Source organism: Pteronotus mesoamericanus, unplaced genomic scaffold (assembly GCF_021234165.1).
Source record: "Pteronotus mesoamericanus isolate MK-2021 breed Mesoamerican mustached bat unplaced genomic scaffold, CSHL_Meso_final scaffold_1186, whole genome shotgun sequence".
In the NCBI taxonomy this organism is placed as follows: Eukaryota; Metazoa; Chordata; class Mammalia; order Chiroptera; family Mormoopidae; genus Pteronotus; species Pteronotus mesoamericanus.
Window position 1 is genome coordinate 10,671,646 of NW_026555302.1, and position 18,992 is coordinate 10,690,637.

Consider the following 18,992-nt stretch of genomic DNA (forward strand, 5'->3'; position numbering starts at 1 on the left):
GTTTTTACTTCTTTTAATGTTTATCCTTCACCTTAATTCAGAGTTTTAGAATTAGCCATTTGAAACATCCAAATCTCTCAAAGTAATATCTTACTTAGCTATAACTTCTTTAGAGAAAAAGAAAAAAAAATGCTAATGTTAAAAAAAAAAGGAGTTTAAATGCTATAGAACAATAAGGAGAAAAACCTACACTAACAGTGTGAACTAGGCTAAAAATAATGAGGATTAAATAAAACTAAATCGGTTAAAAAATAAAATAAAATAAAACCAGTTAAAAGTTTCTCTTAGCTGTAAAGATCCTGCCCAGCACCAAATTTAATGGGAACCTGCTTTCCTAAGCAAAAGTAATGTTCAGATATTACATCTCATACCAGTTAACAATAAAAGTCAAGCTTCTTACTTGCTCTTTCCTGGCTTGCTGGCTTCTATGAACTATGTAAGTATTCCAATAGAAATTTTTTCCTCAAAGTAACTGTTATTTTGATGAATGATCCTATGACTGCTTCCCCCAATTCTTCCCTCACCCCGCATTAATGACAGCAACAAAAAACTGTTCGCTTTCATTCTAAGCACAGCATGTAGCAAAGACCACTCTCCCTATTTCCACCTATAACCCACATTCAGCTAGTATCCACCTCTTCCCGTTACCCATAACCATGCTGCACAAAATTAGACTGAAAGCAAAAATAATCTTAAAAATACTGAAAGTAAACAGAGAAAAACAGCATGTTAAAATAGAGAAACAATGAGTGATTCAAAAGACTACAGATTTCTCATCAGAAACTATGGAGACAAGAAGACAGTAGAATAACGTCTATAAAGTACTCAAAGAAAATAACTATCTAGATGCATTTCAAAGAAAGAGACAAGCTAGCTTTCTGGAGTCTCTTTTATAAGGGCACTAATCCCAATCAAGAGGGTTCTGTCCTCATAATCTAATCACCCCAAAGACTCCATCTCCTCACCACCACCTTGTGGGTTAGGATTTCAACATACGGATTTTGGGGAGGACACAGACATTCAGCTTATAGCACAGCATGCCTTTTTATTGAAAGTGAAAATAAAAATAGAAAAAAATACTAAAAACTTATTTGTAAAGCAAAGGAAATTCTTCTTATCTACCAAGATCTTCAGCAAAAGATATGTTTTCCAAAATATATTTAGTGTAACTGGGTGTTGAGAACACAAAAATAGGTACGCAATACATGGTTCCTATCACATATTCTCAGGAATAAGATTCGTAATATCTAAGCCAATGCAAAGGACAGTTGATTCCAACAACCTACTAGAGCTACATTAGATGATAAAAGGTATTTCTTCTCCTCTATTACCATATTAACCATTAACCATAACAATCATATAAATGTTAATATCAGTATACTTTGGGTTTTGGGGGAAGATTAGGAATGCAAGAAATTCAAAAGATAAAGCAAAGCACAATAAATAATTGTTCTTTCATTCAAGAACTAACAAAATTAATTGTAAGGTTTGTTTCCAATCTTGTATTTTTCATTTACTTATATACATATATTTTACATATAGATGTGTGTGTGTGGGTGTATCTCTTAATGAGTATGACTATATGCTAAGACCTATGAGTCTTTACAGTGAATATCCACAAAACTAGAGGCTGTTCTTGGGGACCCCCAACACAGTGCAAATCTCTTCTGCTAACCTTTTAACCATATTTCTTAAGGTACTTTTCCCATTCAGAAGATTTAAGTTTTTATGTTTTAAAATATAACCACATTTTCCTTTCTGATTTGGGTTTTCCCGCCCTGACAACCACAGAATTATTCTCCCATATTTTCTTCTTATAGGTTTATTTTTCATATTTCTATGTGATCCACTAGGAATAAATTTTGCACATAGTGTAGGTTGGGTTATCCTGGCCCTACTGTTTAACACTTTGGCCTGTATCTATCTGTACTTATCCTATGCCGACATTCAAAACGGACTGTGAGTGCCCTAAGCCAATCAGGATAATGTCATCTCCTCTGTCAGAGTGACTTAATGAGGGGTGTGAATGTAACCAAGGCCTACACCTATCAGTTCCTGTCATTCCCCTGACCACCAGAAAATCCTTCATTTGGTCAAATTAGAGCAGAGTAAAACTCAAAACTTTTGTTCACCAGGTGAAAGAACAGAGTCTTTCTCTCTGCCTCCAGGCATGAGCAAGTCACCTAGCCTTACTTTTCGATTTCTGCTAAGTACTTTTGTCCACAAAGGAAGTCAGTTAAGGGGAAAGGTGACATGGAAAAAATCAAAACTGCATAGTTTACAAAGAAACACTACAAAAGCCCAGATAAAACCACACCTCTAGTGTTTAAACAAGCTGAAGCCGAATTTGGATTTGGTTTGGTTTGGTTTGGTTTGGTTTGGTTTGGCTTTTCTTACACCAATAATCATTTTGATTTATAAGCTGGTATTCCTACTACAAATCATGCTGATTCATGATGGACTGATTATTTAATACACTGATGGACCTGATAATGGTATTTTACTTAGAATTTTCACAAATTATAATTTGAAACAACTGTAGTCAAACTGAGTAAAAAGGCACATCATATAAAAGACTGTGCCCAATATACTTCCTTGAGACCCAAGAATTTATTCATTTGTTCAGTAAATATTTATTGAGGCCCTACTATGTGCCAAGCGCTATGTATAAAATGAAAACCCAGACATTCTCAAAGAACACTGAGGCTGACTTCACAGGCAGAGAAACAAACAGAAACATAAGAACCAAAGGGGGAGCTCTTGACCAGCACTAAGAAGCTGGTGGCCCTGACCTTAAAAACAAAACTAACAGGATGTTCATCATTATCGTTTCTCTCTTTTCTGGTTAAATGAGTTCAATACAGTACCTGTATTTGAGGGATCCAAAACTAACTGAAGAGATGGCTTAGTTGTTTGGCTTGCTGAAACCTCTCCAGATGAGTGGTCTGCATTGTCACTGGAACTTTGACGATCAGCAAGAAGACTGCTTTGCCCTTTCTCAGAATCTCTCAAAATCTCCTCCATGGCTTTTTCCAATTGTTCATCACCATTAGAAACTATCTATAGACAATGCAAGATAATTTTGTTTCAATCATATTACGTTTCTGGAGCTGAATGAAAATATTTAATTTCTAGGAGAAATTAAAATGATCTAAATATCTAAATTTAAATATAGTTACTGAATATCAAGAATTTATACAGTTGTATGTAATTTCACTAAATATAATACAAAATCCTGATATATAAACACAGTTAAATTAGAGGATTATTAGTCTCAGAAAAGGATTCCTCAGAAAACACTACAGGCATTTTCCAACTACATCTGATCTAAGAACTCATTTACACAGATTTCCTTTTGGTTTTTTTTTTCTTTTTTTTATTTGTTGGAACACACTCCAGAACCAAGTAATTTTAACTGTATGTGTTTTAAAGAGAAAAATGGGTAAGTTTAAATATAAAGTGTCTATTGTGAATATCATTTAAAAGGTCATATTTCTTACTATAGCATAAACATATTTCTGATTTCTTTATAAATTTTGTTTGCTAGCTGCCAAGAGGAATATTGCTAATTTCCTTGCATTTAAGTTAACTCATGTTTTTCTTAAAGCAGATAAGATACAAAACCCAAGTACATAAATAACATCTTAAACTAAATACATTAATAAAACAGATATTTTTAAAAATGTAAATACTTAAATAAAGTGATGTCATTGATTATTTTAATAAAACTATAAAACTATATATTCTCAACATGATGTAAAATGGGTATTAATAATCTGATTTTTATATAATTTTATTAGATTTATATACTAATATACCTTTGATGCCATGGCTTAAATTGAATAAAAGTCATTAAAAAATATGTAGCACTTTTTACTAATTTCTCTATTCGTGTTTCTAGGTGGATATGCAATTCTCATGCATGCATATCTGGGTTTGTTTGCTTCTTTTTCTTTTAGTTAGGAAAGGCAACACAAAATGAAAAAGAAAAAGGAGCATATCCAAATAAAAACTAAAAATAAAAAACACACTTAAAAAAATATTAGATAATTTTGTTTCAATCATATTACGTTTCTGGACCTGAATGCCGTTAAGTCACATAATAGAATGTCACCAGCTGATTTAAAACCATAAAGAAAATTCTCTGTAGTGAAAGTAAAACATAACTATTTATAGAATCAACTTTAACCCAGCAGTAAAGGAGACAAAGATATCCAGATCAATTAACCTTATGTAGGATTTAACCATTAAGTCCAATTTCCAATTCTTCTTTTTCTCACCTTCTATTCCTTCTTTTTAAATTCCGAATTAAAATATAACCAAAAGCAAAAAAAAAAAAAAAGACTTTAAACATATACAAACCAAATAATGAGCCTCTAGATGAATCAAACATTGATTCTATTCTCACAACCAAAACTTGAGGAAAAACCTTTTGATTTTATACATCTCCTTTCATCTAATTAAAAAGCCCAAAATTTAAAATAGTATCATTTGTAGAAAAGAAGAACTACCTTCAGTTTAGGTTTTCCTTCATCTTTGGTAGAAGTATCATCCGCATGCTGAGGAACCAAAACAAATTCTTCACTGTTCAGTGTAGCCACAGAATCCGATGACCCAGTAACCTTCTGTAACGAAGCTCTGACCTCCATTTCAGTTCTTCAAATGTCTCTTCCCACATCCACCTGGTCAAAATCACAGGGAATTAAACAACTATTAAATAAAAACATGGACTGATTATTCCTCTGCCATTAAATGGTTTGTGTGAAGAATAATTCTGCTCACTAGGTTAATTATCTCAAAACTAGGGAAGCCACCCTCTTGGACTGGGCCACATAATGGAAAGGTACTCTCTTCACCCTGCATTTCCAGACTAAAAGAACCATATTGTTCCCTGAAAAACAAACACAAACCCGCCCATACCTCAGCTAAACAGATTTACTACTGTAACCCTATTTTTCTCCTAGAAATACTGTTCGTGTTCTATTTAATAAAGAGGAAATAAATAAGCATGACACTAGAAGTATCCACAATTCACACACCCCAAAAAAATTCACTAAAATTGTTTTGTAAGTAAATCTAAATGTTTCCTCAGGATAACATACAGTACCTTAAAATATTTTTATGTCACTAATTAACCAATATACAAATCAACGCCCTAAGCCATGTACCTTTTCTTTTCCAGACACATTACCACTTATCAGCCTGAGGGGGGAAGAAAGGTTAAAGCTTTCACACTGCGTTCATATAGCAAACAATGTTACAGTAATCAAATACAGTGTAATTCTGTTTCCTGGGTAGATCTCTATACTACAAAAACTCCACATTCTCTAGATATTGACACAATTAACTTTAACTCAGCATGAATATTCCATAACAGACACTGTACTCAGCACTGGGACAACAGGAGTGAATAGGCAGATGAGTTGCCAGCTCTCCCCTCCTGGAGCTGAGATCTAGTGAGAAAACAAGCAATGAAGCACCTAGGGTGATTCACTATGAATCATACAGCCAAATTCACAAAGCCAAATCACTCTGAAGGCTATGAAGATAATAAAAAGAGGTTAATGTGACAAAGGGTAGCTTAGCTACAAGGTGTGCAGGGGCAACTATAAGTAACGTGGTAGGAAAGGACTCCCCAAAAGGGAAATAAATACTTGAAACCCAAAGACAAAAAAAAGGACAATATATTACACAATCTGCTCAGTGACCAAAGGGGTACCATGACAGAGGGGAAGAATAAGTAGGCCAGGGTAGAGAGGACAGGGCCTTACAACTGTGGTAAGTCTGATCTATGCCGAAAATTCGCTTAGCAATGTTCTTTTTCTAGTTCGGGTACTTACTCATTGCAGCACAAAAACATGGCTGCAATACCTCGTTTTGCCATTAGGTGACACTAACACCATTACTCTTGGGCAAAAAAATTCCCTGCGCACGCGCACGTGTGTGTGTGTGTGTGTGTGTGTGTACATAAAACATATATATCCAGCTTCAAGTTACACTTTTAAAAATTACTTCCTAACTTTATCAAATATCAAAATTTCTATTAATATCAAAATAAAGACTAATTACACTCCTAGGCTAGTGTAATAAGCTAGCCATCACTGAGTTGTTGGACATATTAATATCCTTCCTTTTAAAATGCTTCAAGCACATTCATCTGTCCTCTCAAAGCTTTTCTCATTCTGTATATGTTTCTGAAAGTGCAGTATGTGTTAGAAGCCATGCCGTGACCCTTCCAGACCGCCCCCTGAATCTTCGCTTGCCAAGACACCACACATTCCAAGTGTTCTTCATGTGGCCAGTCTTTCTCCAAGTCCTTCTCAGTGACCACTCCTCTATGTAACATCTACATGTTAGAAATTCCCCAGGTTCAGGTCCTGAGCTTTTTTTCTGATTCCTTGCCACACACTCTTTTATCTCTCATTGTCATGGATTTTAAAATACCATCTATGCACTGACAGTGCCCCACATTTCTATCCCAACCCAAGCGTCTCCACTGAATACCTGATTTGGAATCCAACTCTCTACTTCCTATTTCCATGTGGACTTCTTATCAGTAACTTAAATGTGACCCAAATGGAATTCTTAATGGCTCCTCCAAACTTGTTGCTTGTTCAGATTTCCCATTTCAGTAAGGAATACCACCTTCTACCAAGTTGCTCCAACAAGAAATCTGGGTCTCATCCTCAATGCTTCTCTAATGTCTTCATTTCTCATACCAGCATGTCAGCCCCACCTCTAAAATAAACCCCTCATCTATCCTATTTTCTCCATGTCCATTTTACCAGCCTAATGCATGCAATGTTCTCATCTACTGTAAAAGTCTCCTAATCAATCTTCTTTCTCCAGTCTTCTCCTCCCTAATCTACTCTTCACTGAGCTGCCAGAGAACACATTTAAAAATACACTGGATTATATTAAAACCACAGACTAAAATCTTTTCACTAAAATTCAAAGTCCTAACTCCTCGACAGGACTTTCAAGGCCCAACATATCCTTGCTCCCATCACTTTATCACTTCAGCTCTTCAATTACAGAAAGTTTGGCCCCACTTTAGGGTCTTAGCTCTTCCCTCCTACCTTCATAGAGCTGACGCTTACTGGTATCAGCTTTCATTCATTAAGTCAACAAATACTTAATGAGTCCCTACTACGTGCTAGAAACTATCATGGGAGCTGTAGGCTAAATGATGAGTAAGACCAATGCAGTCCTGGTGTTCCTAAAGCTAATATTCTTTTCTTGCTGTTGTTCATCTTTATCGTATTTTTTTCCATTACCATTTAGCCCCCTTGTTTCTCTTCCCCCCAGCAATTGCAACACTGTTGCCAATGTCCATGAGTCAATGAGTTTTTCCTTTTTGCTCCATCCCTCCACCCACTGAACCTCCCCACCATTGTCATCCTGCTCTCTCTCTCTGAGTCTGTCCCCATTTTCTTTGTTAGATCAGTTTGTTCATTAGATGCCACATATAGATGAAATCATATGGCATTTGTCTTTCTGACTGGTTTCCACTTAGCATAATGTTCTCCAGATCCATTCATACTATTACAAAAGGTAAAATTTTCTTCTTTTTTACAGCCGAGTAGTATTCCATTGTGCAAATACCCCATAGTTGTTTCATCGACTCATCTACTGATGGACACTCGGGCTGCTTTCATGTCTTGGCAACTGTAAATAATGCTGCAATGAACATATGGGTGCTTATGTTCTTTCAAATTAGTGCTTTGGGTTCCTTTGGATATATTCCCAGAAGTGGGAATGCTGGATCAAAAGGCAGATCCATTTTTAATTTTTTGAGGTATCGCCATACTGCTTTCCACAGTGGCTGCACAAATCTGCATTCCCACCAACAGTGCAAGAGGGTTTCCCTCTCTCCACATCTTTGCCAGCACTTGTTACTTGTTGATTTATTGATGACAGCCATTCTGACAGGTATGAGATGATATCTCATTGTGGTTTTGATTTGCATTTTTCTGATGATTAGTGATGCTAAGTAACTTTTCATATGTCCATTGGCCACCTGAATGTCCTCTTTGGATAAGTGTCTATTCAGGTCCTTTGCCCATTTTTAATTGGATTTTTTAATGTATTTCATTGATTGTTATTACAGTTGTCCCAATTTTTTCTCCTTTGCCCCCCTCTGCCTGGTACCCTCCCTCCTTTCAGCAATCTCTCCCACTTAGTTCATGTCCACGGTTTGTGCATGTAAGTTCTTCGGCTCCTCCATTTCCTATACTATTCTTAACCTCCCCCTGTCTATTTCGTACCTACCAATTATGCTTCTTAATCCCTGCACCTTTTCCCCCATTTTTCTCCCTTGCCCCTTCCAGTTGATAACCCTCCAAATGATCTCTTTATCTGTGATTCTGTTCCTGCTCTGCTTATATGCTTGCTTTTTTTAGATTCAGTTGTTGATAGTTGTCGATTTGTTGCCATTTTAATATTCATAGTTTTTACCTCCTTCCCCTTCCTCTTCAACAACTCCCTTCAACATTTTGTATAATAGTGGCTTAGTGATGATGAACTCCTTTAGCTTTACCTTGTCTGGTAAATGACAATCTGCCCTTCCCTTCTAAATGACAGTTTTGCTGGATAGAGTAATTTAGATTGTAGGTCCTTGCTTTTCACCACTTTGAATACTTCTTGCTAGTCCCTTCTTGCCTGCTAAGCTTCTTTTGAGAAATCTGCTGACAGTCTTATGGGAACTCCTTTGCAGGAAATGCTCTGCTTTTCCCTTGCTGCTTTTAAAATTCTCTCTTTATCTTTAACCTTTGGCATTTTAATTATGATGTGTCTTGGTGTGGTCCTCTTTGGGTCCAACTTGTTTGGGATTTTCTGTGCTTCCTAGACTTGTATGTCTATTTCCTTTGCCAAATTAGGGAAGTTTTCTTTCATTATTTTTCAAATAAGTTTTCAATTTCTTGCTCTCCTTCTTCTCCTCCTGGCACCCCTATGATTCAGATGTTGGTACATTTGAAAATGTCCCAGAGGCTCCTCATTTTTTAAATTCTTTTGTCTTCTTGCTTGTTCTGGTTGAATGCTTATTTCTTCCTTGTGTTTCAAATAAATTTTCAAAATTTCTTCCTTGTGTGTTAAATCGTTGATTTAAATCCCAGCTTCCTCCCCTCCACAGCTGGCTCTCTGTAGATTTTTCTTTATTTGATTTAGTGTAACCTTCATTTCTTCCTTTATGTTGTTGCCATGCTCAATGAGTTCTCTGAGCATCCTGATCACCAGTGTTTTGAACTCTGCATCTGACAGGTTGGTTATCTCCATTTCATGTACTTCTTTTTCTGAGGTTTTGTTCTGTTCTTTCATTTGGGCCATATTTCTTTCTCTCCTCAATTTGGCAGCCTCCCTGTGTTTGTTTTTGTGTATGAGGTAGAGCTACTTTGACTCCCTGCTATTGTAGAAAAGGGACCTGTGAATTGTGCAGGGTGGAGCCTTAGGTAATCACTAGGCAGGCAACCCGCCTCACCCCTCTGTGGCTCTGTGTGGCAGGAGGGCTCGGAGAGGGGGCAGTGCCACTGCCTGGCTTCGGGTGGTTTGCCCCACACTCGCCCCATTTCCAGTCACTTCACCCACTCCATGTATGTGACTGGAGCCATTCCAGCTGTTGCCCTGGTGCTGAGTCCCAAAGGGGCCAGGTTCACATACGGTCTAAGTTCATGCGGGCCCTTTAGGCAGTCTCCTGAAAATCCAGCAATTTCTTCTGCCGCCCCAACTCCGACTGGTTTTTACAGCCAGAAGTTGTGGGAATTTATCTTCCTGGAGTTAGAACCCTGGGCTTTGTGGTCTGGCCTGGGGCTGCAATCACTTGCTCCGAAGGTACCGCTCCCAATTTTTATCTACCACACATGAATGTGGGACCACACACTCTACCGCAGCTGCCTCTAAGTGCCACACTGCGTCTCCGTGCCTCTCCACCTATCTCCACATCTCTGCCCTCCTACCCATCTAGATGAATGTGGCTTCTTTAAATCTTTGGTTGTCAGAGTTCCATACAGCTCAGTTTTCTGACAATTCTGGGTGTTATTTGTCTTCAGATCTAGTTGTAATTCTTTCTGTGGTTGCGCAAGGATGCGAAGTGTGTCTACCTATGCCTTCAGCTTGACCGGAAGTCCAGATTGTTTTTCTGGTGTTGAATTTTGTAATTTCTTTATCAATTTTGGATATTAATCCCTTATCAGATATATTGGTGAATATGTTCTCCCATTCTGTGATAAAGCTAACATTCTTATAGAAGAGATGGATAATACAGAAGAAAACAGATCAGGATCACGTACTGGAATAAGTTCTACAAAAGGTGATGGGGAGGCAGGAGGCAATATGGATCCAGGCTTACTGAGAACGAGAAAGGAAGCCATGATGGCCAGACCCTAATGAGTGCGGCTGAAAGTAGCAGGAGATAAGAAGTGGATAGGGCGGCAGAGAAGCCTGAGATGCTAAGGCTGCCTAAACAAGCCCCTGCCCCCATCCCAACTCTGCTTTGTTTCCCAGGGGAATAGCCCATGCCCGGTACAGGTCATAGCATATAGTCAATAAATGTGTATGGAACAAAGTGTCCTTAAAAGCATCAATCAGTTGAAAGTTCTCACAAACAGCAAATGTAAAGTCAGGAGTCAAGATAGGTAGTCTGACTTCAGAGTAATGCTCTGACCTACATTATATTATACTGTCTCTTAAAGTCTACTCGTTTGTTGAGATCCAGGGTTGGGATTTGCCTGAAAAGAACATCACTATGCACACCGGACCTTCTTCAATCCCTTCCTCATCAAAACTTACCTGTCTCTTATCCCAAAGCATTCTTCATAGTTCAGTGATAAATAACCTGTTAGCTAACTCTGAATTAGGGTGTTAACAAACATTAATGGTTGTCCAATTCAAATTAGATTTGCAGAAGTCTTTTAAATACAGAGCTTGCTGTTCCGTGAACTCAAGACTAATATATACATTTCAACTCAGCAAGAAAAAGAGCAGTACACAAAAGCAAAATTGCTTTTAAAGCCATTTAGTTAAAAAGCTGCCCAAGTATAACCTAAAAATTAGAATGTAAAGTCTGACAAAGAATTTTTATGTTTTTTCAGTTATAAAAAATACTGGGAACCATAGTCTAGGCATAAACATTTTTATTTTTTGGGCATTTTAAAGGTATATGAGAATAAGGGACAGAAAACTTACCAGCGCTACCAAAAACCTTGTACGTGTCTTTTATACATCACCTTCTCCCCTGCTCTGGGTCAATAAACATTTTTGTTTTAAACACTGCCACACCTGTAGCAATTTTAACAAGTGAAATCTCTTTTAATTCTTACTCTAATATCACATCATTTTTGACAAATGAGCGATATCTCTGAATCAGCACCTCTCTTGGATGCCCACAACTACAACGTCCACACATACTAGAAACAGTATCACCACTTTCAGTAAAGTCTAACTGGAAGCCATCCGCTCCCAAAATAACCAAACACATTCAAAAGACAAAATTACAGTGCACACGGTCCAATTTCTTTCTGTGCCAAATCTGGTTAGTCTGCTTCTTGCTTTTACATTACGTGTTTGCCCCTGATATTCAAGTGGCTTTTGAACTAAAATAGAAAACTGAAAAAAATGAGTGTAAGTCAAAATTTGGTAATCTGGGAGGGCTATCAGCCATGAGAATTAGAATGACTGAGGTAGACCCATTACAAAGGTGGAAACAGGAAATACTCTTTATTTACTATAAGAAAATAGACACAAATAACTTAGAACAGCATTTACCAACTTTCTGTGATTTGAAGAACTAAGCCACTCTGAAGAAAACTATCATGACCTCTGTTAACGAACCAGTCCATCCACTACTCTAGTCCTCCGGCAAAAGCCACGCCAATGCGTATGTGTGCGTGCAAGTATGTCCCTGCCCATGAAAACGGCACAAGAGGATCTTATTAATTCACATTGCTTTCATGGGCACTTATTTTTATTTTTCTAGCAGTAGTCTCCAAACTTTCTTTTCTAAGAATAAGGCTTCCCTCTACTCAAACCTCATGGCTTTTGTAGGAACCTCAACACCATGGTCAAACAGATTCAACGTAAACACTGAAACCAAACTAGACCAGCCATATTTCCTAAGGTTTTTGGATGGATGACCAAAGTTCATCATGACAGTCTCTCTGTTAGAGGAGAAACCTTTACGATGTAAACTGAGAATTGTCAGTGGCCGTGTTTTTCTCCGTCTGAAAACACGCAGGGAGAGAGAGAAGTCAACCCTAAACACAGACAAGCAAGAGAGCCTCACTTGCGTCCCATCGCTTGGTCTGAGTCCCTCCTGAGGCCTAGCTCCATCTGTTCCCATCCTCAATCTTTGTAAATCCACTGTTCCCTTAATTCTATAAAACTATCCCTTCCAATAAATACTATTTGCATAAGATAGTGTAAATTGAGTTTCTGTCATATGAAGCCTAATGAGCCCTAATATAATTACATGCTAGCAAAAGACATACAAGCTATATTCTAATAGGTTGCAGATGGCCATATGGTTTCATATAGCAGGTATGAAAACAGAAATCTAGGTGAAGGAAGAAGATAGAATCTGAAAAGTTGACAGTAATTTCCCAGATAAACAGTACAGTGGGTGAGATGAAAGAAAAGTAAAGAAATGACTTACCTGAAATAATTACAGGAACAAAAAGAGGATAATACAAGTGGTAGAGTCAGAGGGTCATTTAAAAGGCAATAGAAAAAATGTTTTATAACCAAAATATGAAGTCAGCAAAGGACAAAACGGAATTTTAAATGGTAGGCATGTTTATTCAAAACATGAATGGGAGGAGGAATTATTCAATAACGGTAGACAACCAGCTAACTATTAGAGAAAACGTTAAATTTGACCCCTACCTGAAACCAAACTCCAAACAAATGTCAAAAGATTTTGGTTCCTTTTTTTTAAATAAAAACTCTATTTCTGATATCAGGGTGGGGAAGAACTAACTATAAAGCAAAGAAAGAAATCATAAAGAAAAGAACTGATAAACTTAACCTCATAAAAATGTAAGACTTCTGCATATCAAATAATATGAGCAAAACTTAAAGATGAGAGTTTAAAAATAGTATTATCCTAAATATATAACAAGCTGTTAGAAAAAAAATAAGAAAAAGATGAATACACTAATAGAAAATGAAATAAAGGACATAAAAAGATAAATAATTAATAAACATATTATTAATTTTTTTTTTTACATCCATTCTAGCTCCACTGTGGAGCAACCCATCCTTAGCCTTAGGGGTGCTAGGGAGGGTGAGGCATACTAAAGGTTGAGTCTCTAACTGAACTCGAAGCCAATTACCTTAATACTTTAACACTTTGTTCCGAGGGGCACCAAATCTTAAGCCAATTAACATGGCATTTTTCTGACAATAGTTGAAGAAAGAATATAGGAAGTAAACTGTCTCTTCAGATTAAACCCACAAGAGAATGTACTGGAGGAGAAAATCCCTCCTCCCTCTGGGAAGTATAGCATACAGGTATCAGGCCTCTAAGAGATCTCAGGTGTCAGGGGGAAAAAGGGTAAAGATGGCGCTTAAAAAAAAAAGTGAAAAAGCTTTTACATCACCACAAGTTAAAGAAGGTGAAGAGATACGCTTTGCAGTTAATGAGATAATTATATTTTAGTTTGGTTCAAAAATAACAGTAAACTGGAAAGTATTTAAAATATTTTTCAGAGAACCAGCTGCTAAGACACAATAGAATAGACAAATAAGCAAAGCTAAATTCTGTATCTGTTGATGATCTGTGTCTGCTGGTGTATTGAAGACCATACATATTTTTACTGTCCAGGGGAATTAATTGTGTTGAAAATTATAATGTCCTATACACATTTTACTGAAATTGTTCAGATGTAAACAAAGGTAAAGATTCTCTATGAGAGAAGATACAATTATTTAAGAGGCCAGTTTATAAAATGCTTGTACGACAGTATCAGGAGTTTCTAGGAAATGAAAATGATCATTTTTAGATAGTCTTAAAAAAACAATTTTTAAATTAAAACATAATTAGTCATGCAAGACTAAGGAGTGAATAATTAAGTTACCAAACAAATGATCCATTGTCAAAGAACAACACTCATTCAGCCTAATGGCAGTCACCCAAAATGATACTGTTTTCTATCTTCTCTTATTCTGAAACAATTAAAATGAAATACAGAGGTAGATATTTGAGGACTTCTTGAAACTGGTCAACAGTTTTCCCTTAACAGAAGACCACCTATTGGAATTTACGGAGCACCAGTAACTAATATGAAAAAAAGAAACAAACAACCACTCTACACTGAAACTACAGCAGAACCACAAACATATCAAAAAGCAGAGGTAAGGCCAAAGACAAAACAGGTTTTCCTTAAAGTAGAAAACAAAATTGGATGTAAACTAATAAAAATGTGATAAAAGAGCCCTGATCAGTGGCTCAGCTGGTTGGACATAGTCCCACAAAGCAAAAGGTCACTGGGGGTTGGGGCACATGCCTATGCTGCAGGTTTGGTCCCCTGTCAGAGCACATACAAGAGGCAACTCATCGATGTTTCTCTCTCACATCAATGTTTCTCCTTCTCCCTTTCTCCCTCTCTTCCCCTCTCTGTAAAAAATAAATAAATGAAATATTCAAAATATGTTAAAGGATGAATTCCTTAAAATGTACACTCTACCTGAAATTAGATAACAGTATACAACCTTGTGAATATGTTAAAAACCACCCAACTGTACACTTAAAAATGGTAAATTTTATGGTGAGTATCTCAACAACAATAAAGTGTAAATAAAATTTATATGCAAAACCTCCCAAAAAGAGAAAGAAAATACAGGGTCCAGCAGAAGTAAGACTTGCTTGAGTGTGGTCGGTAGGGTATGTGAATGTCTCGCATGAGATGGACAGTAATTTGAACATTTCACCTAAAATGTCATATGGTGTGCTTGCGTGTAAATATGTAATGTTATCAAATTACATGCTTATGAATTTGTAATAAAAGATCATATAATAAAAAGGGGCATATTTGTGCCAGACCCTGTATATGGAAAAATGACTGTTACTCATCAAAAGTTTTCTATTTAGCAAAATTCTGCTATTAAGCTGTAGTTCCTGTATGTTCCAAGATTTCTTTTCTCGGAAAAAAAAAAAAAGTAGGGAGGCACAAGTACATATTTTGTCTCCCTAATAAGCCACGAGACTGGCATATCTGAATGGACATGCAAGCCCTTTGCTAACACTCCCCATGAACAGGCCCCAGTCTGAGAGTCTAGTAAGAGTCTGCCATCGTTCCAGTTCAGAGTGGCTGGTCAGCTGGGTTTTTTTCACATTAGTCAAGGCTGCTCAGTAAATTCTAGTAGCTGGATCCTCTCCTGTGGGAAAACTGTTCCTTCCTTTGCAGGCTGAAGCTGGGAGCTGGCTACGTGATCCCGCGGACAGCTATGTTCACACAGTAGAGAAGAGTCACCTGCCACTTTTGACTAGGAGTTCTGTGTTGTCCAGGCAATACAAGTTCTAGGCTGTCTTCCTCAAATAGGCAAATGACTATCATTTCCCTACAGAGCCTCTACATCCTAGAAACAACCCAGTAGGAGCAGGGTTACTTTTCTAGGATACATAAGGCAGAAGGCATCTAGGGGAAGTCAGAACAGCATCTCCTTATCCCAAGCCAAAATGATGTTGCTTTTACCTTTGTCCTACAAAGACAAATAAGAGAATATAAAAAAGTATACTCTAATTTGTGTTTCATCTAAAAATATTATCAATAAATATTTAGTTGTTATTATAAAGTTTTACTTTTATAGAAAAAGCATAATTGACTTGGTTGTAGACTAAGTACTCACGTCAGATAGGCATCAGTGTTGGGAAAATATCTAGCCTGCTGGCTCACACTGCCAGCCCCAGAAAATGCTGCTGACCTGAATTACAGGCGTCATGCATATAATAATTACCATTTACTGAGTATCTGTGTATTTATAATACTTCCATTAACTCTACTGGGTAGCGATTACCCTCATATTATATATATATGAAAACAGGAACAGAACAGTTGTTAAGTAATCTGTCCAAGGTCACAGTGTTATTACGTAGCTGAAGTAAAACTCAAAACCATCTCAACCCAACTCTAAAGATCCTGCTTTTTTCACTAAGGAGAGATGCCTCTCAACAGAAAATATTTACAATAATATCTCTAACATCTCTCAAGTGCTTATTTTGTACTATGTACTTTATATTCAATTTCATTTAACCCTCACAATAGAAGGTAGAGCTAATATTAACCCGCTTTCATAAATGAAGAAACAACAGAATACTAAATGACTCACCCCAGGTCACCGGACTAGTACAGCAGTCTGACCAAAAGGGCCATATTCTTACCCACTATACACACACACACACACACACACACACACTGACATGCACATGCGCACAAGCATGCAGGCCCAACACACACAATGACTACCATTTATTATGTAGCAAGCACTGTGCTACATACCTCTCTTTTCTTTCTAATGTAATCCCTCCAAGAACTAAACAACTCTAGAATTTTAAAAAGTCAGCAGCCATTATACCTCAACTAAAAGAGATTTTTAGTTTGCCATTTCAATGACTTTTTAAGATGGTGAGTGTAAGAGAAAAAGTAGCCTATATCCAGAAGACAAAATTAGAGTCCTCAATACCTAAAAAAACAGAAATTTACTATGCTGCCACAATTTTCCCAACTATATAATCTTCCTTCACCCTCAAGTGCAAACATATCCTAAATGTGCTTGATTAACTCAGCTTTTCCTTTAGTAAACATATAGTCAGAAGCTGGTAGTAATTAACATTTACCACCTTGCTGTTTTGTCAAGTGCTCTTCCAAGAGATTTATAGTATTTATTAATAAATTTAATTGTTAGCTGGGAATAAAGGAATTAACTCACCCAAGAAGCACACAAGCAGTAACTGATGGAAATGAGATGCAAATCCAGGGCTACTCCGAAGTACAATGCCATTCTTGAATTATGTCAGACCTTAAACTCTAGGAAATCTATTGCAAGAGATATATTTAGATTGAAGAGGCAGGGCAGAAACTCATATATTTAACAGCAGGAATAACCCTGGAATTTAGAAACTAGTATTCCATCTTTGAATTACTTGAGAAACACTTAAATGGTCAACTAGTTAACAAAAAAAGTACAAGAACATGAAACACTAGATAAAAAATTAAAAATTCTGTAAATGGCTAGTCATGTCTTTCCAACTTTGAGAAAATGAAGGAACTATAATGTGTCATAATTTCTGAAGATGACCCAAAAGGTATCAAAGAATTTGTTTAATGTGCATGCTATGGATTCATTAAATCAAACATTAACTGTAAATCTACTATATACTTAACGCTAAAAATTGAAATTTAGAGATGAATAAAACTGGTCGGCTCGTTAGGCCCTAATACCTACAATAGCGCCAAGTGCCCCTGCCACCTCTCAAATTGCCACAGACATCTTGCAGATTACTTGTTTTCTTTAAAAAGGAAAACAAAAGTTTCAACACTTCCAAATAATTCCCCCCCCCTCCTTAAAATTATTGTGTAGACTCTTAGAGTAAATCATTTATCCTAGCCAGTTATAGAACGTGAATACAAAAAAAAAGAGAGAGAGAATGTTTCAAAACTTAAGAATTAAAGGGATAGCACTGTTACACGTAACAGTTAACAAAAGATAGTCTTTCTCTAAAGGAGCTGAATAGCTCTTTATATTGCTGGTTCCTTACATCACAGTGCAAGTTACAAAGCATGCAGCTTCTATGGAAATTTAACCTAAAACAAAACAAACAAAAAGAAAATGAAGTTAAAAGAGAACCATCCATTATTTAAGATGTTTATTTATTCTGTTATATTCAAATCTTAATAAAGTACCTTAGGATCTCCCTTAATGTATCTGAGTAAATCAACGTACAACATGAGGCCAGTGTACAAATTCTTACTAAACAATACTTATGTGCAAGGCATCCATATGAAGTTTAAGGCAAGTTAATACTTATCCTGTGTTTGCTACACACTGATAAAAAATAACACCTTTTTTCAAAATATCACACTGGCTCAAATTAAAGCTCTGATTTTAAATGATACTTAAGAAAAACAAGTGTCTACTAATGCACAGGTGACCTATACTCTCCCATCCCCCAAAATATGGAGAATATGATTGAGGTTTCATTCTGACAAGAAAAGGAAAACCTGTAAGTTGTGGTCTGTGTAATATTCATATGGTCAAGTCTGCAAGTAAGGGCACATCAGCATAAAACAACTGTAGCATTTTGCTTTGGTGAAATAAGTAAGTCAAAGAAACAACATTAATTTGAAGGGATACATGTTTTCTATTAACAGTACAATTTAGGAATGTAACAAGTATCACATACTATGATTTTAACATAGCAGTTATAACTTTTAAATATTTAAACATTCAAGGCCTAGTTTAAGAATAAGTTACTACAACTCACAAACAGGAGTTATTTTAATACTATTATTTACTCAATGCTTACTACGAACCAAACAGTATTGGGCATTTTAGTTATCTTTTGTTTGTGTTCATGACAATCATTTAACATAGTTGCATTCCCACCTACCAAAAGGAGAAATGTATTCAAAAGATTAAATAATTTGTTCTAGCTCATACAGCTAATTAAATATGGAGTCTAGATTTTAAGCTCCCAAATTAGCCTCACTTTGTAGGGATCTGTCCCCTACGACTGCCCGCAGATCAAGTGCTCACTGAAGCCCAGTGGTGGGAGCAGGAAGGAACCGGGTTAAGGAGTTTAAAACGTGCCTGCCTAGGTTCTGTCCACAGCCTCCATCTGAAGGGACTGTGGCTGCGGCAGGTGCCATGACTCATTGCACTGAAAAGAAACCCCTAGTCTTCCGTTCTACTCCTATGTGGGGGCTTTCACTTCTTGCTAGAAGAGTGCAACAGTAAAATCCTCACCACATTCTCCAATCCACCTGTACCAGCTCCGTATT

At 36.8% G+C, this 18,992-nt stretch overlaps 1 protein-coding gene across 5 annotated transcripts in view; it reads right to left on the minus strand.

Moving 5' to 3' along the window:
- Positions 1 to 18,992, minus strand: part of RABGAP1L (RAB GTPase activating protein 1 like) — a 439,381-nt gene that overhangs the window by 382,813 nt on the left and 37,576 nt on the right. For 4 of the 5 annotated variants that reach the window (XM_054587734.1, XM_054587732.1, XM_054587736.1 and 1 more), the window contains exons 2-3: positions 4,512 to 4,682; positions 2,868 to 3,060 (exon numbers count right to left, since the gene is read on the minus strand). In XM_054587734.1, coding sequence (XP_054443709.1) covers positions 2,868 to 3,060; positions 4,512 to 4,649 — 331 coding nt within the window. In that variant the 5' untranslated portion in view covers positions 4,650 to 4,682. Of the gene's footprint in view, positions 1 to 2,867; positions 3,061 to 4,511; positions 4,684 to 18,992 lie in introns of those variants that run through there. The other variant, XM_054587733.1, reaches the window with a different exon arrangement.